The sequence below is a fragment of the Anomaloglossus baeobatrachus genome, chromosome 1, assembly GCF_048569485.1.
Source record: "Anomaloglossus baeobatrachus isolate aAnoBae1 chromosome 1, aAnoBae1.hap1, whole genome shotgun sequence".
NCBI lineage: Eukaryota > Metazoa > Chordata > Amphibia > Anura > Aromobatidae > Anomaloglossus > Anomaloglossus baeobatrachus.
In genome coordinates, this window is record NC_134353.1 from 859,460,817 (window position 1) to 859,488,658 (window position 27,842).

Consider the following 27,842-nt stretch of genomic DNA (forward strand, 5'->3'; position numbering starts at 1 on the left):
AAAAAAAAGGTACAAAAATAAAAATGGGGTCCGTCTTATACTCCGGTGTTCTCTTACCGGAGGGGGGCAGCAGTGGTGGTTAAGCGGGGTCACAGGAGGCAGAGGTTGTGCTGGCAGGTGCGACGGGTCAGTGGCGGCGGGGGTCAGTGGCGGCAGGTGCCGCGGGATCCAAGGCGGCAGGAGCCGCGGGGTCCATAGCGGCGGCAGCAGCGGCATCCATGGCGGCGGCAGCAGCGGCGTCCATGGTGGCGGCAGCAGCGGCGGCGGGTGAGTTGTGCAGCAGGCCGGTGCGGTGAGTGTCCCAGTGTCCGCGGTCCCGGTTCAAATAATGGCGCCTGGAGCGGTCCATGCTAAGATGGAGCTCTCATCCAAGGGCTCCATCTGCGCACACGCTGACTCCCGGAGGGGCGCGTGTGCAGATGGAGCTCTCATCCAAGAGCTCCATCTGCACACGCGCCTGCTCCCGACGCCATCATTTGAAACTGGGACCGCAGACAAACTGGGTAACCTGCTGCACAGCCGCCCGCCCCGTACGCACAGTGGCAGCCAGCAGGCAGCCCGCACACCCTGCGTACAAGCGGCCGGGGACCTGTGCTTGCGTGCAGGTGGCAGCCGGGTACCTATGGCTGCGTGCAGGCGGCAGACGGGTGCCTGTGCCTGCTTGTGGGCGGCAGACGAGTGCCTGTGTGCGGGAGGCAGCCGGGTGCCAGTGTGAGGGCGGCAGCCGGGTGTCTGTCGGTGCCGGCTGCCTCCCGCAAGCAGGCACAGGCACCCGACTGCTGCCCGCACGCAGCCACAGGTACCCGGCTGCCACCCGCACACAAGCACAGGTACCCGGCCGCCGGATCGCCGCACAGACAGGACCCCCAGGTAAAGCTATAGTCGGATTTTAAGACACACCCCTCATTTTCCTCCCAGATTTTTGGGAGGAAAAGTGCGTCTTATAATCCAAAAAATACGGTACTCACGGTGGGAACGTACCCAATTCTCAAAATATTTTTTAACTTAAAAACCAACTCTTCTTTAATAAAGCAAACTTCATGAATACCTCCAATGTGGTTTTACTCGTCCTTACACAACAGTGGGTTATTTTTTCAGCTATTTTATTTAATAACGAAATCAATTTGTCCTGTTTCGTGGTCTTAAGTGCTTATTTGTTAATTTCCTCAAAGATAAACATACTCCATAGTGAATGTAGGAAAACTTTTGCTTCGGTTTTACTTTTACCTTAAATGTCTAAAAGAATAAAACGCAATGAGCTGTAATGCGTCTCAGAGAAATATTTCGTTTCTGCCTCTAGTCTTGCCCAAAAAAAGAAAGCCAATGATTAAAATAGTGGAGATGACATATTGTAAGTATTGTCATCTGAGGAGCGGAGAAATTAGTGTGATGATTCCTTATTGGGAAGCAGTCACATGTAAAGCTGCAAGATCAAAACAGCTGAGGAAATGAAACATTCCAGTCCTAATGAAAAACAATCATTTCTTTACTCGCTGGAAACTTCCTCCGGAGAAAAGTAAACCTGGGTGTATAAGCATGAGACCCGATCATCCCAATGTTGGATAGGGAGGGACAGTTTGCATTCTCTATTAGGGCGAGCGCTCACATATGTATATTTCAAAGGAGATGTTCACATTTAGCCACTTTTCCCACACAACTGAAGGTGAAGCATCTGTTCTTCATTATTCATGAGCAGGTCTATATAATAAATATTGCCGGGCAGAAGATGTCAGGACATACATCATGGAGAACTGGTATTTTAGCTGCTATGGAGTGGATCATAGTGATCAAATCTGAACCTGGAACTGAGTGCTTAATGGTGGGTTAAACGAAAAAAGATTTGGTACCGTGGCTAACTAAAATAAAATAAAATAGGATGTTACAAAGCAATCTTTCCAGACATCTAAGGTCCCTTCATCAGGCATGGTATGACAAAATATCTGAAGAAACACAAATATATTACACAAACAGAGCAGAGGGATGGCATAATAAAAGGGCATTTAAATAAACAAACACAGAGCTTAGAGAGGGAATCCTTAATTAGCTTTGATTAGTGGTGTGAAAATTTTATTGACCCAATATCCATGTAGGATCAGAGGTCTGGCGCCCTGAGTCTCTGGAGCAGACCCCTCAGATTTTGTAGTGGGTCATAAATCCCCCTGACAGGTCTAGTCCTGTGTGGACAGAATCAAACAATGTAATACATTTGTATTCCCATACCCTTCGATGGCTCTGTGATCTGACGTTGCCTTTTAATATGACAATTTTCATATGGTTTATCTTGTGTCCTGAAGCACAGAAATGTTTGGCCACAGGTAAATGGTTTTTTTTTTGTCTGTAATTGTGTGGCGGTGAGATCTCATTCTTGGTCTCAGTCTCTGTCCTCTTTCTCTAACATAGAGACCCCGAATAGGACATATGGTGCACAGGATTAAGTACACCACATTGGAGTAGGAACAAGTGAATGTCCCAGGAATCTTATAGTCCTTCTGTGTGTTTGTTTCTGTGATTTCAAGATCTAAACCCAACCGAACTCCTAAGGGGAATTCTGAAGGGACAAAGTTGAGCATCACTCTCCATGCAGCATCCAGGCTCTACAAGAGGTCGTTATTGAAGAATAAAAAAAGATGTTGCACAATATGTCGCCAACTTGTTCATTTCATGTCTTGAAGACTTGGTGTTGTCCTTGAAAATCAATGAAGGTCATACAAAATAGTAGCTGTAGGAGGAGTTTTTGCAGTGTATTCATTTTTGCATTAACTAATTTGAGTAAAACTGAAGATTTTGAAATGAAAGTTCTAATATTAATCCTACTTTCATGTTATGAAACTCAATTCTTCTCAAAACTTGGGAAATTGTTTGTTTGTTCAGTGAGATATTGATTACAATCTTTCAAAGGGGGTGTACTCCTTTATGCTAAGTACTGTAGACTTTTTATTATCAATTACTGGACAGTTGTGAAAATGTATATTAAACTCCATGGTTAAAATATACACGGCCTTCCAGTCACCCTTTACTCAATGACAATGCTTTTCTCATAGATTCCTAGGTCAGTTTTGTGTCTGGTGGAATCAGTTGTGACATTGGACATCTCACAGACCTGGATAGTGGAATGCTGTACGCAAGATTTCCCTGTCGGGCTGAGGATCCCAGAGCACAGAATTGCAATTTTTCCATCAGCTGTGTATGGTTCTGGCAAAAAAGAATTGGGAAATGCATTGCTAAAGTCTGCTTTGCAATACATGCTAAAACCAGGGGAATACATAGAAAGCATGGGGCACTGTAACCGTTTCTAATGGCTCCCCCCCCCATAAAAACAAAATAATTAATTTTCTTCTGGGTCACAGAAAAGCATATCTCACAACTTTGCAGCCCTTACAAAGTAATTTTCCTCCTATTGAAGCGCCTAGAATATTCTTTAATTGCAGCTATAAAGTCTGATGCCAACAAAAGTGCCGCACAACCACTGCACAATTCCCCCACAGTGAATTCCTCCACAGCACCCTTCACACGCACAGTATGATGACCCTACTGTACGCCATTCATGTACTCTGGCAAAATATAGTGACCACAACCCAGTTTGATTCCCAAACTGTGACCCCCACACAAACCCTCTATGCAGTATAATGGCCTACACACGTTTACACTGTACTCTCTGGCCTCCCTTCCAACACTCTTGCACTCCTCCAATCTATCCTAAACTCTGCGGCCCGCTTAATCCACCTCTCCCCTCGCTACTCCCCAGCCTCGCCACTCTGCCAATCCCTTCACTGGCTTCCCATCACCCAACGAATCCAGTTCAAAACATTAACCATGACATAAAAAGCCATCCACAACCTGTCTCCTCCCTACATCTGTGACCTAGTCTCCCGGTACCTACCTGCACACAACCTCAGATCCTCACAAGATCTCCTCCTCTGCTCCTCTCTTATCTCCTCTTCCCACAGTCGCGTACAAGATTTCTCCCGTGCATCCCCCATACTCTGGAACGCTCTACCTCAGCACATCAGACTCTCCCCTACCGTGGAAAGCTTCAAGAGGAACCTCAAGACCCACCTCTTCCAACAAGCCTACAACCTACAATAGCCCTCAGTCCAGTAGACCACTGCGCAACCAGCTCTGTCCTCACCTATTGTACCATCACCCATTGCCTGTAGGCTGTGAGCCCTCGCGGGCAGGGTCCTCTATCCTCCTATACCAGTCTGTTTTGTACTGTTAATGATTGTTGTACGTATACCCTCTCTCACTTGTAAAGCGCCATGGAATAAATGGCGCTATAATAATAAATAATATTATATTATTATTATTATTATTATTATTATTATTATTATTAATAATAATAATAATAATATAATGGCCCTACTAGCCCTCCGCACAGTATGACAGACCCCCCCCCCAAACTTCACACTGTATAATTGCTTGCACACAGTATAATGGCCCTCAAATAGCCCTCCATAATGTATAAAGGCTCCTTCATTGCCCTCCAAATAGTAAAATGGCCTCCACATAGCCTTCCATATACTATAATAGGTCCTGCCATGGTCCTCCATAGAGAATAATGCACACCCCATAGCCCTGCATATAAAACAATGCACAACCCATAGTCATCCGTATAGTTTTATGGCCACCAGTGTACTCATTAATTTTAAAAAAACATTAATCTCCCATTATTCCCCCACTGCTCCATTTTCCTTGGTGAGCTTTGTGAAGATATGCTCATCTCAGCACACCAGTCTGTTATAATCCGGTAACCGTGGAGGATTAGAAAAACCTCCCATTGGTGAAAAAACACCAAGAAACAGGAGTAATTGGAACCTGGGCTGACCGCAATCCCCTAACTATCAGACTATACTAGAAGTAGCCGTGGGGCGTTCCTAAAAACCTAGACGCCACGTCACAGCCTGAGAAACTAGCTACGCTTCACAGAATGAAATGAGGAAATCTACCTTGCCTCAGAGTAGTCCCCAAAGGAGTAGATAGCCCCCCACATGCTAAGAATATGGTGATATAGGAAAACACAATTCTCAGATAGGAAAAATATATTTAGCAAAGGCGAGGCCCCAACTAACTTGATACAAAGCAAAGTAAAGGAACTGATTGTGGTCAGTACAAAATCCCTATAGAAAAAATACCAAACTCCTGATAGTAAAAAAAAATGGCCCTGGAACTCATACGACCCCCCCCCCCCCCCACTATATCAGGTCCTCCTGTAAATAATGGGAGAACAGAATACAAAAATACAGAAGAGCAAATAATTAAATTAGACAGGGATAAAATCCTTTTTCCTGCAGAAGAACTAGCACAGGGGGAATCCCCATGCTCACATCAAAACTTCACCTGCAAGAAAACAGATACAAAGCAAAGCAAAGAAAAACAACACCCTAAGGTGTACATGAGGAAGCAAGGCAAAAACTGAACATTTATCTGCAGAACTCTTGCTCAGGGATACAGAGAAGGACAAAGCTCCTGGCCAGAAACAGAGACTGGGGAATATACAATTATAATCGGCGCCCGCAGGGCAGAAAGAGCTCTCCTATATAGGCCAGACCTGTCTGCAATAGGACTTCCCCTATTCCCACATTAATGCCTACACCTGTCTGAGTCACAAGCTCAGATTCAGCTCCACTAATCATTCCTGGCCACCAGAGGGAGCTTCAGAACAGCACCCACACAGACAATGTTCACAACACCAGTTGTGCTGTTGGGAAGTCATCGCGCTAACTACGCTGAGACATCAGACACCAAAAGGAAAAATGATGGAGGAAGCAGAGTGCTCCCCCCTTCATCATTCTTTTCAACTGCATCAGCATCCTGAATGCTTATACAGTTGAATGGGCAAATATGGCCTGGTGCCACCCCTGGCACCGGGCTCTCCGACTCACAGGCACCATAGCGCCAATACAGTTGAATGGGCGGTTGACCACAGTGGAGGAGTTTGATGTTCCTTAAGCAGCAGCTAGCTACCTTATGAAAATTATCTTGGAGTCCTTGTGTGTTTCACTGCTCTCCTGCTCATTCTCTCCTTTGCAAGGGGGCTGAGGGGGGACATCTAGGCGAGTCATTTCCAGGAGCTAAGCAAGATACGTGACCCAGGCATCTCCCCCTGCAAGGGTAATCTTGGGGACAGGGATTACCTAAGGATCTCTAGCTTGAGGGACACCTCAGGTGTATACTATCACAGCCATCTAAAAGACACTGGGGTCACATATATATTGTCGATTTATAATTTTTCCTATTTTTAATTTATGTATCACTATTATTACAATTATACGACAACCGTAAGTGATCTATTTTCATTGCAGTTTTGATATCTATGTGGAAAAGATTTCCAAAATAGTACTATACTAGGAAACTGTTAAGCAAGCTTTAATATTCTGGGAATTCCAGTAAAAATAAAGTATATTTAGCCTTCACTACATTATAGCCAAAAGGTAAAAAAATGATTTGCAAGCTCTATTATCTAAAGACCATGGTCACAGACTAGTTACAAATCACAGAAAAGCCTCAAAATATCGCTCTGATTTTCTTCATTTAGAGAGCTCTGATAATCTAGTTGTCCTTTTAAAAAAATGTAGGAATTTATATCCTTGACATTTCAGTTGTGTGATAACATTTCCTGTGAGTCTCAAAAACTGAGCGTAGGTAAGATTTGTGCAATTCTATTGTGTTTATTCAGCTAGTGCTTTTGGTAATAAATTCCACGTACAGCTGAGCATTAACCTCATATTTAGGTACCACATGTCTAGGGTCGTCCACATCATTGAGGATGCCCATGAAGCTATCCGGTCTAAAGACCGCTTTACACGCTGCGACATCGCTAGCCGATGCTAGCGATGTCGAGCACGATCTCACCCGCCCCCATCGTACGGCCGATATGTGGTGATCGCTGCTGTAGCGAACATTATCGCTACGGCAGCGTCACACGCACATACCTGCCCTGCGACGTCGCTGTGACCGGTGAACCGCCTCCTTTCTAAGGGGGCGGTTCGTTTAGCATCACAGTTAAGCGGCCGCCCAATCAAAGCGAAGGGGCAGAGATGAGCGGCCGGAACATCCCGCCCACCTCCTTCCTTCCCCCATTACGGGCGGGACGCAGGTAAGGAGAGGCTCCTCGTTCCTGCGGTGTCACACGGAGCGATGTGTGCTGCCGCAGAAACGAGGAACAACATCGTTACTGCAGCAGCAACAATATTTGGGAAGAGGGGGGCATGTCACCGATTTTGAACGTTTTTGCAACGATTCAAAATTCCTAATAGGTGTCACACGCAACGACATCGCTAAAGTGGCCGGATGTGCGTCACAAATTCCGTGAACCCAACGAGATCGCTTTAGCGATCTCGTAGTGTGTAAAGCCACCTTTAGTCGGCCTTTGCCTCTTTGGTACTGGGTGGTGAAAATTTGTGTAGCATTCCCCTCTCCAGATCAAAATTATTAGCAAACAAGGAGGGGAAACATACAGATGACCATAGAAAGTGCTAGAATTAGGACATAATTTGTTATCCCCTCCCTGCCAATTCCAATGACATCACTGCCAAACCCAACTGAATGATGAACTAAAAACATAAGGTGTATATTGACAGTATTCCATGTATACCATGAGTATTATCAACATGCCCAGTTTTATCTAACGCAATACAGTTCCTTTTTATTCCCACACTGCTATCTTTCTCACTCAATCGTGGGTTCATAGATCATATTATAGGTTACCAAGCCATGGTACACATACTCCAGTGTAGCAAGAAACGGTGGGTATCCAGCAGTGAAGACGTCCAGGGGTTATAAAATATACTACAGGACTCTCTCCATGCATCTATTATGGTTTTAGCAAGTTAAAATTGGTTTGATTTAATCATCACTGAACGTCTTTGCTGTTGGATACCTACTGATTCTTGCTGGTCTTCAGCCTCCCTTGTTTCCGAGCCCCATCCGGGATACGCTTCCTCTCCATAAGACAACACCACCATCCATGATTACGGTGAGCTGAATCAACTTTTTTTTGTCATATCCAGGTGTTTGTACTCATGATCAGGCTGAAATTCTACTGTATGAAGCCTCTAACTTACCACTCGAGCAAGGACAGCACAGGAGCATGGCTTTGGCACAGTATGGCTGACAGCAAACTCTGCCATTGTAACTCAATGTTTTTGTATACTAGCAGGAAACTATGACTTTGTGGCTAAGACTATTTCTACTCATTTCTCACCATGGAAACAAGAAAAACCCTCACTGTGGCCCCGATCCACTCCCACCTTGATTACTGTAATTCTCTATTAATTGCCCCCCCCCCTCACTAGACTTTACCCTCTCCAGTCAATCCTTAATGCTGCAGCCAGGGTCACCTGTCTGGCTAATCGTTACTCAAATGCTTCCGCTCTGTGCCCATCATTGCACTGGCTGCCCATACATCATAGGATCCAGTTTAAATTGCTTGTTCTCACCCACAAAGCTCTTTAAACATGGTACCCCCTTACTCTCCACCCATATCTCTGTCTATCACCCTAACCTTTCTCTACGTTCTGCAAACGACTTTCGATTAACATCCATACAAATTTGAACCTCCCACTCCCAGCTCCAAGACTTCTCCCGAGCTACACCAATCCTCTGGAATGCTCTACCCTGAGAAACTAGGATGATCCACAGCTCACACAGCTCCAGAAACTCCTTCCAAACACATCTTTTTAGGGTGGCCTATCAACCTCCCTAATCAAAGACAATTCATATTCCACTATTTCTCAGAACATTAATTTTCCCTCAAACTCCTTTGTACCCAAAAAATTACAAAGATTGGGTGATGACTGGTTCATGCAGCCTTTATCTATCCCCGCATTTTTTGTAGATGGCTGGACCGTATTGTAAATAAGCATTTGTAACGGACCCGGTAAGAAAACAATGGATCCATTACAAATGCAAGTATAACGGATGGCTAAATAGTGATCTGTTAATTGATCTGTTGTCAGGACTCCCATGATAAAAAAATGGACCCGGCAAGAATCAATTTCCCAATGGATCTGTTCTAACGGAAGACAACAGGATATGTGAAGTTAGCCTTAAGGCAGCTTCACACAGTACGATCTATCGCGCGATCGTACCTGTCCCCGTCGTTTGTGCGTCACGGGCAATTAGTTGCCCATGGCGCACAAAGCCGTTAACCCCCTGTAACACGCACTTACCTCCCGGATAACGTCGCTGTGGGCGGCGAACATCCTCTTCCTGAAGGGGGAGGGACGTTCAGTGTCACAGCGACGTCACACAGCTGCCGGCCAATAGAAGCGGAGGGGCGGAGATGAGCAGGACGTAACATCCCGCCCACCTCCTTCCTTCCGCATTGCCGGCAGGACGCAGGTAAGCTGTGTTCGTTGTTCCCAGGGTGTCACACGTAGCGATGTGTGCTGCCTTGGGAACGCCGAACAACCGGCGCGCAGAAGGAGGAACGACATTATGAAAATTAACGACATGTCAACGAGCAACGATAAGGTGAGTATTTTTGCTCGTTTACAGTCGTTTGGAGCTGTCACACGCTACGACATCTCTATCGATGCCGGATGTGCGTCACTAACTCTGTGACCCCGACGACATATCGTTAGATATATCGTAGCGTGTGACGGGGCCTTTACTCTGCCCCATATGGAAATCAAGTGTGTGCACCTACAAGTGAGTAACTAATAAAAACTTTTTTTTATCCTGTCTAGATCAAAGTGTTCTGAATATCTTAACAGGTTTTTAATTGGATCTTTAGATTTATATTTTGTGCATACCTTTTTCTGAAACAAAAAACTCTTTTCTCCTTATAACACTACAGAATAATTACCTGATGGTTTTCCACACATTGAATCCATCCAATGGCTTTGTGCCATTAATAGTTCCTCCAGCCAAATGCACTAATGTTGGCAGCCAGTCTGAAATATGGATCAGCTCTTTACTAGTGACACCTCTCTGCTTTAATAAGGGGCTTGTAACAAAGCCAACTCCTCGCACTCCGCCTTCCCAAAGGGTCCATTTTCTTCCACGTAAAGGCCAGTTGTTGCCACCAGACAGTGTCTGCCCACCATTATCTGTAATGGAAGAAGTTGGAAAATATAATGATGGGATAAATTTTGTCACCAAAATGAACATCGAAGCTCCGTACAATAAATATTGGACAGGAGGAGGGGTGGAGGGTGGGAAAGTCACAGTAAGATAAAAATTAGCCCCCTTTTAGCCTCTAGGCATCAATAATATCACGGTTCTGGTTTGCAGTGCACCTTTTCTGCTGTGCTGTTATGCTCTCCTGCGGAGCCGGTGTTCGCCAGTTTATCCGTGCAGAGCATTTTGCCTTGATGCTCTGCTGTCTTGCACTCCTGTGGATGGGTTGCTTCTCCACACCGGGTCCTACGCTGGTGCTGAGAGGGGCTTGCGCATATGCCCACAATCCGGGGGATTGCTCTGTTTATTAGGGAACGTGCTCGGCCAGAATGACGCCAGTCATATTTCCTATTCTGCAATAAGTGCTTGGCTCCTGTTGTGTCTTGTTATCTGATTTTGGCTACTTGAATCTGGACTGTTATGGTCTCGGCTATGCCTGACCTCCTGTACCCTGTTAACTTCTGGCTTCTAACCTCGGACCTCCTCCTGACCACATCTGCGCCTGCTCCTTGCATACCATATGTACTCACCTGGTGTCCTGACCCTCGGCCTGTATTTTGACAGTGTTTCTGCCTGAACCCTGTGTTCTGTTGTGTCCTCTTGGTTACTGATCCCGGCTAGTCTGACTTTCCCTCTTGTCTCGCAGTACACTAGTGCTTCCAGCGCCATCTATTTACTAACTTCATACTACGTCACATAGTCTCTAGCTACCCAACCAGCGCCGCCTAGTAACTAATATCACACTACTCCATAGTGCCAAGCATTACAAATATGTTCTTATTTGTGATAGAGGCTCATGGTGCCCGGTTCCTTTTTATGAAGCTATTGTAGTTTCCATTTCCTGTAAATTGGGGGAACAGGATCATATCACATATTGGTGCTTGGCTTTTGGTAAGACATCTCTGACTAATGAGACCCCACTAAAGACATTTATCATTTGACGGAACAACATGGTCTTGGGGTTCCTTGGATTTCTTTGATGGTGTTTTCGTTAGCTAATTGAATTGACCATGCCTCCTAGTATGACCGCAGTCTTGTACATGGATATGGATTCTGGTGCCTCACACTGAAAACAAGCTGTCAGCTCTTGTTACTGTTACCTTCTCCTGGGATATGACCTGATGATTACTGTAAAGAAATCCATACCCCTTGAGGGTTGTTTTATGCTAAAGAACAAACAAACAAACAATAGTCGTGACTTCCCACTAGCGAAGCTCCAAGCCAAATCTAATTGCTATGCGGTAGGTCCAGTCTTTACGGATGAAAAAGTTGAATTTATAAAACTAAAACCCTTATGGGACAGCTAGACACGTTAGTACAGAAAAAATATTAATCATACAAGCCTGTATCAAAATACCCCAAGCACTAATATTATCTATGGAGAACATTGTTTTCTTTTTAAAAGAGCCATGACATTTTGGTGATCAGGGACATTCACATTTTTCAGTGAGGATAATGATAGGATTGTACTTCCATATGTAAAAGGATGAGAGGTTACTTTTCTCTCTAATCAGTGAAGGATTATAGGGCTTTCATATGTCTGAAGGATTCCTCAGCAGAAAAAAATAAAAAAGTCTATGAAAGATACAGGAAGATGACCATTCACTGTCCAGCTGGAGGAGAATGCGATTACATTAGGGCATAGATGAGACATTACATTGTGGTTTGTAATGCATTTGTGGACAGTAGTAAACATAATCATATGGACATTTTTCTTACTAATGCAAACAACGAGGGTTTCAGCTAATGGGGTCATTTACTAAAGACCCGGAATAAAATAACAATACAGTAATGTGCCTTTAAAGGGAACCTGTCAGGTCCAATATACACCCAGAACCACGAGCAGTTCTGGGTGCATATTTCTAGTCCCTGCATCTAGTAGCATACATAAAGAGATCTTTAGAAAAAGTATTTCTAAAGATCCTTTATGATATGCTAATGAGGCCAGGGACTAGTCACAAGGGTGTTAATTCCTGCACTCATTTCGCCCTCTTAGCATGTTAGCACACCCACAGAGGCATGGTAACATGCGATTCAATGCCCACTGACCATCATCACCGATTCAGAACACTGGCCAGTGAGCGTGATCTGAAGTCATGGGCACTAGACCTCTCTAATGCCGGGACACGTACACCTGGCTTCATGGTATGCATGAATGGAAGTGCGGTGACTTCTAAACGTGAGAAATGCCCGGCGTCTGATGCGGTTACAATGGACACAGGTACATGCGTCACCGCTGATGACGCCTGGCAATTGGCATTGAATTGCATGCAAGTACGCCCCTGTGGGCATGTTTTCATGCTAAGAGGGCGGAATGAGTGCAGGAACTAACTCCCTTGCAACTAGTCCTAGTACGCTCATCAACATATCATAAAGGATCTTTACAAATACATTTTCTTAAGATCCCTCTATCTATGCTACTTGAACTGTTAGGCAGGGGATAGCAATATCCACCCAGAACTGCTCGCGGATTTGGGTGCATATTGCACCTGACAGGTTCACTTTAAGTACAAAATGCACAATGCTGGTGTTTGCCAATTTCTTCTTTACAGTTTAAAGCAACCGTGTATTGCAATATCATATATACGGTATATATACATATATACACAGTGCCTACAAGTAGTATTCAACCCCCTGCAGATTTAGCAGGTTTACACATTAACTTATTTGCATCCTATCAAACCTGCTAAATCTGCAGGGGGTTGAATACTACTTGTAGGCACTGTATAATATATATATATATATATATATATATATATATATATATATATATATATATATATATACACACACACACACACACACACATACATACATACATATACATACACATATATATATATATATATATATACATACATATATATATATATATATACATACATATATACATATATATATATATATATATATATATATATATATATATGTATGTATATATATATATATGTATGTATATATATATATATATATATATATATATATATATATGTGTATGTATATGTATGTATGTGTGTGTGTGTGTGTGTGTATATATATATATATATATATATATATATATGTATATATATATACATATATATATATATATATATATGTATATATATATACATATATATATATATATATATATATGTATATATATATATATATACATATACATACATATATATATATATATATATATATATATATATATATATATATATATATATATATATATATATATATATATATATATATATATATATATATATACATACATACATATACACACACACACACACCCATACTGTGTATATATCATGTCTGAAATTATTTCTACCCGAGCCTTCATGTGGTAGCACTATTCCAAGTATAACCCTTCTCTAGGCTCTACAAGCTTTAGTGACCTCCAAACAAGCGCTTGGAGTACAACTTTATAGACTACCAGGACATGAAAACTGGAATTTTTATACATCAAAATACACAAACCTACAAAGACGCACAGAGCAATAGAAAGAAATGAATATATAATGAAATAATGAGCTAAAGTGATTTCCTGGATGTACAAATAACATTATAAATAATGCAAGAGTTGAAAAATAGCCACAAAGCATGAAATAATGGCCCAAAGTTAATAATGAAGCTCAACTGCAATCACAATACAAAAACCCCTATTTATATTAATAATGCACAAATAATTAACATCTTTATAAAATGACAAAGCAGGACCACTGGCAAAGTGAATGGTGAAAAAGGCATTATCCACAGCAAAATGTGACATGAGACCAAGAGGACTTTAATGCCCCCACATGTGCTTCAAGATCAGCTTTTAAAAGAATACCCCTTGAAAAAGCTAAAGACGAAACATAGTTCAGGCCTATTTCTCCAATTGCAGAAGTTACTGGGCTGTAATACCGGCTGCTGATATCACGGAGATTGCAACGATGGCAACTAATGGTGCATTTAGATATGTCTAATTAAAATGCAGCATTAATATGGGCGCCCACCACAACCAGCAGTGGATATTGTGTGCACCCCCAGCACAACATCCAGGCAGCTTCTTACCAGCAGCAGGTTCTAACTGATGAAGATCTAAATCAAGACCGAAACGTCTTTTTTCTGGACTGGCTGCTCAAAAATAAAATCTACTTATTTCACTACATTGGAGTGCCTGGTTACATTGCCGTCAACTGAACCGTGGCACAAAACTCAAATGGCAGCACAGGATGTTCTGGAGCACAATATGCCTCTAATTCCACTACTGACCTATTTAATATGCCCCAGAAACCTTAAGTAAATGGGTGACCAACTCTTGAGTATCCTGATGGCAGCTGGTTGCCTAGTGAAAGTAAACAGCCTTTATGATCCTTCTGGACTTTTATTATAGGATAAAAGAGGGCAGAAGTCTGGCATATCTTACAGCATTGACAAATGCAAAACACCTCTTCGACTCTAGTTGGTGGACATGAACCATGTTCTAGATTCATTCATCTTTTGTGCCTCCCCTATTTCCTCATAGACTGTAAGCTTACGAGCAGGGCCCTCACTCCCCCTGGTATCTTACTTTGGTTATTTTGTATTGTCTCATATTGTCTGTACATGTCCCCTCTGAATTGTAAAGCGCTGCGGAATATGTTGGCGCTATAGAAATAAAACTTTATTATTATTATTATTATATTTCCCACTAGGTATCACCAATTTACGTTTTTCTAAGTCCTGATTATCTGAAATGTAGGTCCTCCCTTCCCTTCCCCCTCTGGTGATTTACCTTGTGAACCGTCTTGTCTTTTTATTGACATTTTCAATGACCACTGATAGATATTGCTTTCTTATTAGTTAGTCTAGTAGTACAGTATAATGAATTTGCGAGAAAGTCCTTTTTGTCTTGCGTCACAAAACTACATAGAAAGATGTATTTGTATGTAAAATACACTGATGAGCAAAAGGGTAACAATGTTTTGAACTTTTGACTTTCAGGCCCATATCTCATCATCCACTACAGCTTTGCGTGTGAGACTACCTTCATTTTATAGACAGACAGTCATCGTGGCGATCTCATACATACATTTGAATTGCAACTATTTAGCATATGTCACTGCATTGTAACTGATTTGCTCCTAAAAATCTAAATTTAAATTTTATTATTTTGTTAGTATTTTATAATCCATCTTTGGCTTTCAACACTGCCTGAATTATTCTGGGCATGCTCTCCATCAGGTTCAAGCATGTCTTGACTGATCTGATTCCAGGTCTCTTCTACACGTTCCCAATGTTGGTGCATACTGATTGACACACTTGGGTATGAATACAACTTTTTCTCCAACTCTACCCACAAGAGTTCAATTAGGATGAGGACTGGGGACTTTGGGGGTCAATTCAGCTCCTCTACTTCATTGTCATTGAACCATTTCTTCACCAATCTCGATGTATGCTTCGGGTTGTTGTCCTGCTGGAACAAGATGTTGTCTTTTTTGTACCAATAGTAATTGAGTGTATGAAGTAACTTGTCTAGTAGGATACTTGCATATAGCTCAGCATTGAGACCACCATCGATCCTGGTTAAGTATTCAATGCCTTTGGCTGTGAAACAACCCCATATCATCAGGCTTCCTCCATCGCACTCAATAGTTTCCTTCATTCCTCGATCCATTAGCCCCTTTTGCCCCCGTTTTTTCCAGACACTTTTGTCATCGCTCTAAATCACCCATTCGGAACCTTTCGTACCTTTGCAAACTTGAGCCTATGCTTCTTATAATGATATTATAATAATAATAATGACAATGTTGAAGTTGAGGCTTCTTCACCTTTTTTCGGGCCACCATTCCAGACTTATATCACGTGCTCCGTACGATGCTTGCATGGACGTCTGATCTCACTATTATGAAGCATATGAGCCGCCTCCACTGCCGTATTTGTCACCCAGAACTGATAGACCTTGTGATGAGCCGACTTGTTGACTCCGATATTTTGCCTGGACGTCCTCCTCTTGGCTTTTGAATGGATGGACGGACTTTATTTTGTATTTTTCCAACCGTCATGGCCTCACAGGATGCCATTTAGCAATTTTTTATGTATCAGATAACCAGGATGATTATCTATAAAATGAAGATAGTCTCATGCTCAAAGCTGTAGTGGATGGTGAGATATAGAGCCTGAAAGTCAAAAGCTCAAAACATTGTTACCTTTTTCCTCTTCAGTGTATCTCTATGCAAATTGTAAAGGTGGGCTTCACACATAGAAAAAGAGACCTTTTTTATAAATGTTTTTCTTATTTTCATGTAAAAATGACATCAAAATAAAACAAATAAAAAATCCTCACCATTTAAGATCTCTGCTCACTCTCACAGCATGGGAACATTGTGGTTTATATGGGTTACGGGTTGTAACCTGTACAGACCAAGTGTCTCCAATGGAGGCAGACCACGCAGCTCCTATGAGGCTCATGAATGCCCCATTCCTGTGACCGTTGTCTGTAACTCTGGAAGCCTTGTCTCAACTCTTGACTATATCGTGGCCAGAAATGTCACCAGATTCAGCTGGTCAATAAAGCAGAGAGAATGCCTAATTCTTGGCCAGCCATGCCTTCTGATATTCTTGGCCAATATCTTTTTTCCGACAGCGCCTCTGCGTAGTAGCCAAATTCCGTAAGGACCTCTATGCTTTCTATAATGCCCCAGTACAGACCTTCTAGTTCTCACATCGGAGACTTTATGACCTTGCATCGAATCGAGGCAATGCTTCTTATTGGAAATACAAACACATCAGGGCAAACATTTTTTTTCCAGTTTACTATTCTAGAGTGACATATAGGATATGTCCTAAATGTCTGATAGGTGGAACCCTCACCTTTGAACAAAACAGGGCTTCTCTGGCTGTTCTTATAATTCCTCCAGACTACAATAGCGAGAACGTTCAGCCTCCGGTAAGACAGATATCAGAGGACACCACTTCCAATCAGTGGAACCCTCACTTGTCAGATATTAAGTTCACATTTTGCAGATATGCCATAATATTATGACATTAAGATATGATAAAAACACTATGTCTTTGTTTAAATCTGTGAATATCTTTTGTAATACAGTATATGAAAATTCGAGCTGTATACAATTTTCCTATCAAACTAATGGATTCCTTGACGTAACATGTTCAGTGACAATGACTCTATAAATGTGGGGCATCTTGGGGTAACCATTGTGTCTCGGATCTAGCTTTTTGCCCTACGTTGTGGTTTCCGTTCCACGAGTTCAACCTTTAGTCCAAATCTTTTTCTCTTTCGTTCCTTTCCCTATTACTTGACTTTATAACTGCAGCTTCTTTCTGTGGATAACATTACATCAAGTTTTTGTATTATCCAGGCAAGAGAAATATCACTCATCCACAGGCACTCAGCAGGGCGATGCAGCAGTTTATGGCCAAGTATTTCCATCTATAATATTTACAATAAAGTTTGTTACTTCGTGTCTGTTTGTAATTGCTTGTAACTAGTGATGTAACTGGAGAGATATTCGCTGCTATTTTAGCATTGGATGTAATAAGACATCATGTGTGCCTGCAGTGCTGAAAAGAACACTAACCATTTCAGACTCAATTTTACTTTTTAAAGAACCTAAAAATAAAAAGGTTGGTTCTGCCTTAAAGAGGTGGTCCGATACCTAAAATGTCCTTTATAAATATATATTTTTCCCATTCTAAGCACTAAAAAAATACCCTCTACTTCTCCATATCCACCAAATGCCTGTGTTTAAATACTTCACATCCTGTGAGGTTTTATTTGAGAGCAGTCTCACATCTGATATCACAGAAGGCTGGGGCTGCACTCACTTCCCTGCAGCGTCTATAGTCTCTCCTGGATCAAGACATCATCAGGCGGTGCTGCAGTCACTTATCACAGATTCTTTCATTGCCACCTTCTGAAGATATCCTAAATCCAAGCCAATGGTAGAAGCTATGGGAGAAGTGACTGAGGAGCTAGCACTCTGCTTCTGTCCCCGCCGGCAGAGTACTACTGTGATACAAGACGTCATCAGGGGTTGGTGATAAAAGCAGGGTGAGTGACAACAGCTCCGGCCCCACAGTTTCTATCACAGCCCTCAAATGAATCATCATCAGGGGCAGAGAGCATACGGGATGGATCCACTGGGCCATACACTGGACTCTCTAGAAGCTAACCTAGAGCTAACTCCTACACAGGGATTGTCAGGCACACCCCAGGGAGGCCTAAATGCACAGCAGCCAGGATCAGTGGAGTCGGCTCTGACAGACTGCTGAGTCTCAGATGTTCGGTACAAGTGTGCTGAGATGTGGCAGCATGTAGGTGGAGGCTCGGACATGGCAGCACGGGAGGTAGCTCAGACACAAGTTGGCAGGAAAGAGTCACTGGTTCAAAACACAAGGGCACAGGGTCGGACACAGTAACACGTATGGGACCTGAGAACTAGCAATGCACTAATGATGGGCAATGTTGCACAGGTGCCTTCCCTAGGTGTAGGCACGCTTAAATAACTTTAAGGTAATAGCTGACCTCAAGGAACACTTTCGGGTAATGGGTCGCCGGCCCTTTAAGAAAGGGGTGTGACCGCATGCACTCTATTGGCACTCCCAGAAGGCCTGCATGTTGCCTGGAAGCAAAAGGAGGCCGCGGTAGATCCCGGGGCATGGAACCGGCAGGCAGGTGAGGATAGCGGCGCTCCCACCGAAGCCTGGGAGCGGGAGAGTACGGGGGTGCAGCACCTGGACCGGGTGCTACGGTCTCACCCTATTTGACTCTCTATTACATCTGTACCTCAACAGCTGCCCATTAAAGAACATTTTTCACTTACTTGGAATAGCGCCAATAAGATGACATTTTTCATCAAATTTAAAAAATTTTTGGGTTTCATTTTAAGCTTTTTGTATGAATGATTTTGGTCTAATTCATGGTTATATGTTTTCTCAGATGTGTAAGCAATGATCACTGCACATAAGGGCAAGGCCAGAAGCTGTGATTTTGGTTCGAGTGTGATCTGACAAAACATCGGATTGCACTTGGACCAATGTTAGTCTATAGGGCAGTTTACATCAGAAATTTTACTCGGACGGTGTCTGTCTAAAAGAAAAAAAACAAAACGCTGCATTTCCGAGTTTGATCTAATATTTGGATTGCACTCGGCCATGCAAATCAAGGAGTGTGTGGAAATTATTTCACTGCACTTTGACATCGTCTGACTGCAGTCTGATTTTTGCATACTCACATAATGGAGAAGATGGAGAATTTTTGTTCTAGATCTTCTCCTCACAGTATGCTCCGTTCTTCTCATTCCAGAGAATCAGATTACACCATGCTGACACGAGTGTGTAATTGTCAAAGCTGACAGACAGTCTTGTGGTATCCGACTATAGAAGGTCAAAGTGTTTGGTTGCGCAAACTGCTTTCTGACCTTCAGTTATTCCTGCTTAGTGGATATGGTATCTTATGTATCTCTTCTACTTTGAGTTTATCCCTTTCCCTTTAGGACCCTGAAGAGTTCATCACCCTGTCAGCTGTTTTCACCAGCACTTCCCTTTGTGTACTTACAAACCATCATTTCCTTCTACTTTGTGCTGGTGGTGATAGGTCGAATACCCTTAACAAATCTTCAGTGCAAGTCATCTGGAAATAAGGTATTTGTTCAGTCCCCATCTGTATTCCCTCTGTGTTCTTTAGGGTAGGTGCCCACGATCAGTGTTTGCAGCGTTTTAGACGCAGCCTGCTTCAGCTGCGTCCAAAATGCTGCGTTGTACAATACAACCATAGTGGATGGGATTTCTAGAAATCCCGTGCCCATTGTGCTTGTTTGTTGTGCAGCTGCGGAGCGTCTTTCCAGACCGCAGCATGTCAATTGTTTGCTGCGGAATTACGAGTCTTCCGTAGGGAGAACACAAGCGAGACACCGCAGCGCACTGAACCGTGATCGTAGGTACGAGCAGCTGCGGTCTCCTGCAGAGGAGACGCGCGGACCTGCAGGTCAGGACGCGGTGAGTCCTGATCTTGGGCGGTACATGCCCTAAGTGGTACTTTGCACGTTGCGACATCGCTACTGCGATATCGTTGGGGTCAAATCGAACGTGACGCACATCCGGGGCCGGTAACAACGTCGCAACGTGTAAAGCCTAGAAGCACCGATAAACGATCGCAAAAGCGTCGAAAATCGGTGATCTGTGTAGTGTTGGTCATTTCCATAATTTCGCTGCAGCGACAGGTACGATGTTGTTCCTCGTTCCTGCGGCAGCACACATCGCTGTGTATGAAGCCGCAGGAGCGAGGAACATCTCCTTACCTCCGGCCGCCGGCAATGCGGAAGAAAGGAGGTGGGCGGTGATGTTTACGTCCCGCTCATCTCCGCCCCTCCGCTTCTATTGGCCGCCTGCCATGTGACGTCGCTGTGACGCCGCACGACCCGCCCCCTTAGGAAGGAGGCGGGTCGCCGGCCAGAGCAACGTCGCAGGACAGGTAAGTGCGTGTGAAGCTGCCGTAGCGATAATGTTCGCTACGGCAGCTATCACAAGATATCGCATCTGCGACAGGGGGCGGGGACTATCGCGCTCGGCATTGCTAGCATCGGCTAGTGATATTGCAGCGTGCAAAGTACCCCTTAAGAGTTTAGTGGGGCTGATGTAGAGCTAACCCAATCCGTTTCCTACCTAGGGCCTATTTGCGTCACCGAGCAGCTGAACTGCTATGGGGTGATATCCCTGACCCTGTATAAATGGTCACTAAACTCTAAAGTGATTCCCAGTATTGTTCTTACAAATCGGGGCAACATTTCATTTTATTTATTACAAGATTTCTGTTAATGCAACTCTTTATCCCTTTTAACTCAAAGGGGCTGTAACAGCAAGATATTGATCTGAATGACCACTACAGCTACATGGAAAATCTGGGGAAAGCTGCAGGAAGATATCCCACCGTGGCAGCTAAAATTAGACAACCCCTTTAAGAGAAATCACTTATGAAGTTGGAGGGATTGAGAATACATATTTTATTTTATCTACACACTTACATAGTGCCATGAATTCCATTGCACTTTACAGTCATCATCATGAATGATTATACCGTCCAATGATACTACACCTAACACCTAAATTCATGCATAGTTTGCTCATACTGTATGTACATGCATTTCATATACAGCCCAATCAGATAAATGAATGGCCTTCAGAAATCCATCAAGATCAGTGGAACTAGAAGGATTAAACCTTTCATTGCAGCACACACCCAAAACGTTCCGGCTGATTTATGTCTCTACTCCAAGAACTTGGTAAGTTCCTGTACTGTAACCACTATGCGATCTCCTTTCATAGGCTGCCAGTCACTGAATGTTTTGGCTAGAGAAGACTGTATCTGTGTGCTACATACACAAAAGCATCAGACATGCAAGTACCAAAATTAGTATCTCAAAGAAAATCTGTTCCAAGATTGCAATCAATGTAACAGATATTGGAGACTGTTTTATGACTATTATTACTGTGCTGCAAATAGCGGATTTTACTGCTCTGATATTTCATTAGATGCTTTGTGTTACAAGCAGATCTGGAAAAGGCAAATGCTATTATCTTCCGCCAGAGCAAAACTGTATAAATAGCAAGGTTTACGATTATTACACTATAACGACTTCCTATTAAAACTATATATAGAAATCTGTATCTTTTATTTAGTCTTCGATAGGTTTCTTGCCTTATTTTCTCTGACCTAGTTTGTCATATTTTATAATTGTTTTACTCCACGTTGTGCCCAAGTGTGAAATTAAAGGGGTGGTTCATCCATATTCATTATTGGCCACGACGATATTATGTTGAGAAACAAGGTTTCTCTCAAATACCTTGTGTTGCCAATAGTGCCTGTGAGTGGTGCTACTGCGGTCCGCTCTTCCCCATCGCATGACCCCCGGGGCTCTGTGACCTCAGGATCCGGTGATGTCACATCAACTTCCTGCTCACCTGACATCACCGTGGCCGGCCCCAGTCTCCGTGCGTGACTGGGCTGTGGGCGGAGTTTCACCGCTCATCACAGCCCAGCGTTACAGCGCAGCATCTCCCAGCTCTCTCCTTCACTGCAGAGCGCTGTAAGCAGGAGGGATGCTGGGCTGTGACACTGGGCTGTGACGAGCGGAAAAATGCCGCCCACAGCCCAGTGACCCAGGAAGACTGGAGCTGACCGCGATGATGTCAGGTGAGCGGGAAGTTGACATGACATCACTGGATCCCCGAGGTCACGGAGCCCAGGGGTCAGGCAATGATGAAGAATGGACCGCAATAGCGCCGCTCACAGGCACTATTGGCAACACAAGGTATTTGACATAATATCGTTGTGGCCAGTAATAATTATGGGTGATTCACTACTTTAAAAGGTAAAAGATGAACATCTTGCATTCTCTTTGCCTGGTCTTTCCCCCACATTTTGCCTGGCCTTCTCCACCATCGCCGCTATTTAGTGTATTTCCTGCGTGTACGCTGTATCAGTATGAAGTATTTAATCAACTCTTTACTAAGATGGCGTTGGACTCCCTGCCTGCGCATAGCACTATCTTTGGCACCATCTTATTGAAGACATCTCTTCCTGCTTCCTACTTATCCCCCAAGGGGAGCGTATGTGCAGTTGCCTCCATTTCCCTCTTCAAGACTGCGGGAGAGTGCAAGGTCACAATAGAAGAGTTGTTGCCCCCCGCAGCAGCACCGCACCTAAAGCCGACAAGACGGCAACAGTCCTGAAGAAGGGGAAGGAGGCAAGGGTGCATGCACTGCCCTTGGGAACAGCAATGGTTAAGAAGTAAACAAGGAGAGACATCTTCAATAATATGGTGCTGGAGATAGCGCTATACGCAGGTGCCAACTCTGACGCCATCCTATTGAAGTTGATTAAATGCTTCACAACGATACTGCGAGCGCAAGAAATAAATGAAATGGCAGCGATGGGGGAAGAAGAGGATGGGGCGGAATGAGAATGCAGGACCTGACCCACATGGTCCTGCCCCGATGCACACACCAATCAAATGAGCAGCAGATTTCTGGGACTTGGATTAAAGATATTTCTGTGGCGCCCCTGCGGCTTCAGGCGCCACAGGATACTGCACCTCACTTAAGGTGCAGTATTCATCACGGATATGGAGGAGGTCGTTGCTGGTAACAATCACAACCACACTAAACCAATTCAAACATGGGAGTTCTGTCACTGGGACTGGGCCTAGGGTAGGTGCTGAGGTGGCCATCACGAGGTATGGGACCTCATGCCCACTAGTTCAGGGACCCGGGAGGCAGGGCACCCACAAGGGAAGTTAAGAGCCATCCAACATACTTCAGTCAGTCAGCACCGGACACTGTCCGTGTGAGGTCACGCTTAGGGGGAGCAGGCAGACAACGAACAGTTCGGGGCCCGTGGTCAGGAGCTGAAAGCTCGACCCAGGTTCTTAGGAAAAGAAAGGGGATCCAAGGGTTCGCGGGGAGTGCAGCAGGCACCCGTGACCCGTTCCATGGCCCAGGAGCTGGGGTGGAGGGAAACCATCGAAAGGTGACACGCAGAAGGGAATGCCGGCCTCGACCTCCGAAGTATCCAGGATCGGCTGAAGCCCATCACACCGTAGCCTGGCACTCCAAAGGAGGTGTGCTGCTACCAAGTAAAGACCTTGAACTGCACCAGCTGTGTCGTCCCTTTTCCTGGCTGCGCTTCCAGCATTGCGCCCCTGCATCAACAGAGTATTACCACCATCATCCTCCCTGGGCCATAGCTCTGCCCGTGGAGAGCTGTACCAACTGAGCTGCATATCCATCCGCCCCAGAAGAGAGAACGGATCCTGCAGCGGCGGCTAATCTTGGCCGCACACCACGAGTGGCGTCACGAACTACAACTCCCATCATCCCCCGACCCCAAAGCCTTTTATTGACACCCAGGGCCACGGAATTAGGTGAGGCCACCGCAGCATCTCACGCGGCAGAAGCACCACGGCCCGGCGATGAGTAGCACCCGACCGCGTGGCCGCGTCATTTCCACAATCAAGCATGCAATCTGTGAAGTAACGGTATCATTCCATTAAGCTTCCTAGCGCCAGTGTGGCACTGGCTTTACTTCACATAGCAAAATTCTGTTGGTTAGTTCCCTTTAATTACTGACCAAAGATGTGACCGTTTCTGACTCTGAGCACATGACTTATGACCATAAGACGACCTCATTGCTTCAAGCACCTCTCACTTCCTCTTACTCTGTCTCCAGAAAACATGGCTGCAAGTCTATGGTCTTTTGTCGCTTATCGTGCACTAAGTAAATAGAACAATCTGGAGTTCATTTTAAGACCCTGCCAGTTGCCATATCAGGATACAGCTGGGAAAGATTTTAAGAAAGTAGAAAAAAGAAAAAGAAATGGGCTAAATGTGAACAATAGCACAGTGAAGCTTAGTGGCAGCGAGCATAGGAAGGCCGCGTAGACAGCTTGGCAGACAGCTGTCAGCCATTCCAAAAACAATCGTAAAAGCCAATAGCAATCATAAAAGCCAATCAAAACGAGCAGGGTCTGTGTTCTCAATGAGCTTCAAAAGAAAAGCAATAACAGAATGGAAAGAAAATGACATGGGCATGGGCTCTAAACCACTGACAAGCGCATGACCACGCTCCTCCTTGGCACAAAAGTAATAACATAAGTTTAGTGAAGCAAATGACGTCAGCCAACAAAGAAAAACGTTTTCTACCAAATAAAGAGAAGAAGAAGAGACGCACTGCTGGAAATGCTTAAAATATCCTGACAAAGTTTCTTAAAGAGAATCTGTCACCAGATTTCACAATACAAAGTACATACATTATTCCATAGATCTCTCAGATGTTTAGAGGCTGGTGTGCTTACCTTGAAAATTCACATCAAGGTGTCTGTATAATCCTGTAAAACAGTTTAACTCAATCTCCACACAACTATTGTCACGATGTGATTGCAGGTGTCACACCAGGTACAACAGGGCTCCTGACGAACGGCGCAACACAGTAGGAACACCAGGGTAGCCATACAACCATCACATCCAAGATTTCTCCCGTGCCTCCCCCATACTCTGGAATGCTCTGCCACAACATATCAGACTCTCGCCTACCTTGACAAGCTTCAAAAGAAACCTGAAGACCCACCTCTTCCGACAAGCCTACAACCTGCCGTAACCCTCTGTCTGATACAGCGCTGTACGACCAGCTCTACCCTCACCTACTGTATCCTCACCTATCCTTTGTAGACTGAGCCCTCGCGGGCAGGGTCCTCTCTCCTCCTGTACCGGTCTGTGCTTTGTATGGTTTATGATTATTGTACTTGTCCCTATTATGTATACCCCTTTAACATGTAAAGCGCCATAGAATAAATGGCGCTATAATGATAAATAAGACCAAAACAATGGCAGACCCTGGTGGTAGGGAGAGGGGAGCGGGGTCAGCTTCTAACACTCACCTGAGGCTGATCCCTGCACTACCTAACGTCCCTAGATGGGTCCTTCCCCATTGTGCGCCGTCATGTGCCTAGGCCCTCGCTGGCCCTGAACTCACTATCACGATGTGACTGTAGGATAACGAGGGACAGGGGCTCTTATGCTGTCCCTTACCTTAAGGGACCATAGGCTATTCCTACCTCAGGCGTAATAAGAAAAAAAATTGAATCAGCTCACCTATGTAGCGCACGGAAAAGACTCCAGCAAGTAAAAATAGAAAAAAACAAGCACTTGTCCTGGAATAAAATCCCAAAACTTTTATTCAACGGATAAAATACATCCAAAAAAATGATTCCAAGGTACAGAGCAGAGGATAAGAGTATGGCATGTTTCGTGGTTAGAAACATGTTGCCTTGCTCCTAGCCTATGCTCTATAACTTGGAAGTATTTTTTTGATGTATTTTATCCGATGAATAAAAGTTTTTGGATTTTATTCTGGGACAAGTGCTGATTTTTTCTATTTTTATGCCTACCTCAGGGTTACTCCTGATGGTGGAGAGGCCCGAGCCCTCTGACTGGTTATGCTCCTGACCAGAAATAATCTGATTCCCCCTCACACCACAGGAGGAAGGGGCAGAAGTGAGATGGAAACACAGATAAAGACAGACAAGGGGAAACCAAAACTCTGACACACTACGAGCACACACAGGAATAGACAATGAGAGACTCAGGAGAAAAGCAAGAGCAGGAAGGTAGCAACAAAAGGAAACAAGGGTTAACTCCACAACTGTACTTCGCAACAATTACCACAATCGCCAGTCTGGATCACAACACCTCAAAATATTTTAAAAAGGCACCCGTTTTAGCAAATAATTCTGGAACTTCTAGGTTGCTCCATTCCTATGCTATGCCTACCATCCACTTGTGAAAGGGCTGTTCACTAATACAGGCAGCACAGATTGGGCAAGGTCAGGCTGGTTTTGGGTATGCCCACAATGGGTATTATCTAGCTGTCAATTCTTTCCTAAATTTCTGGGAGGATTAACAGAGGTATGGCCTAACACATAGTTTTAAGAAAATGTTCCAGAATTATTTAATTTGAAATACAAATATTTATAAAATTACAAGTACTAACTGGACATCTTTCAAGGGGTTATTCAGGACTGCGATATTGATTACTTCTGCTTAAGATAGGCAATCAATATCATATCAGTGGGGGTCTGACACCTTGCACCCCTACTGATCTGATATTGATGATCGTAATGTCTTTTGGAGGCCACAGGCTCAAAAAGGCTACCTTGAACAGACTTGTTACGAGCCACTCTATCTGGCATATACCAGAGAAATCCCAGCAAGAGGCAAGAGAATGGTCTGGTAGCCAGGTCAGAACCAAGAGGTTGGTGTAGGGACAAAATCGTAAACCAGGAGAATAGTCTATAAACAAGATGAAGTCAAAATCAGAAATGACCACTGGGAATATTAGCAAGACACAAAGAAGTTAACTGAGACTAGTCAGATTATAACTGGCAGTGGGTCTCAGGATTTCAGGAGCTTAAATAGCTTGCAGGGCGGCCACCCAGCAGGGCGAAAAGTTTTACAGAAATTAACTGTGGCTCTTACAGTGTAGATGGATCTACAAGTCATAGAGGACACAGAACTAGAGTTGTCGCCTGCAACGAGAGCTTGGCGATGCCTGGTGACAGAAGAGATGTAAAGAGCAGGCACGGATACAGATGTCACAATGGCCTCCTACTAATAGGTCATCGATATATCTTGGAAAACCCCTTTAAGGATTGAATACTGACACATTTTATCCAACTTAACCCTTCCATCTTTCCATAAATGTTCATGGCGAATATTCTTGGCAAGGGTTGATTTTAATTTGATTGAAGCATTTTTTGAAGCCAAAAAACAAAAATCTATTCCAGAATCCTGACATCTGATAACTGAATTTATGAAGAAAATGCACCATCTGTTCTTTTCATAAGCAGTAAGACGAAGGTGTAACTCCAAGGCATCCACTCTGCTCTTAAGGTTTTACTGGCAAGAAACCAGTATTTAAAAGGTCTGCAGTGAAACAAAACAGCTGATCTTTATATTTACTGCCCTGTGGCTGTATGTGGAAAGCTGCGAGAATCACCTGAAATTACCGCTACAATCGCGTAAATATTCACCAATGACATTTATAGTAATTGCAGTATATAGTATAATTCATAACAATAAAGATAAAATGACTTAAAAAGAACGGTCAATTGTAAGGTCACGTTCACAAGTGCAACTCTTTCGTGTTGATGATTTTGTTACATATGTATCTGTCGCAGACTTGGATG

At 43.8% G+C, this 27,842-nt stretch overlaps 1 protein-coding gene across 1 annotated transcript in view; it reads right to left on the bottom strand.

Moving 5' to 3' along the window:
- ARSB (arylsulfatase B) overlaps positions 1-27,842 on the bottom strand; it is a 207,271-nt gene that overhangs the window by 108,591 nt on the left and 70,838 nt on the right. Inside the window, 1 exon segment of the mRNA XM_075325679.1 lies at positions 9,809-10,052. Coding sequence (XP_075181794.1) covers positions 9,809-10,052 — 244 coding nt within the window.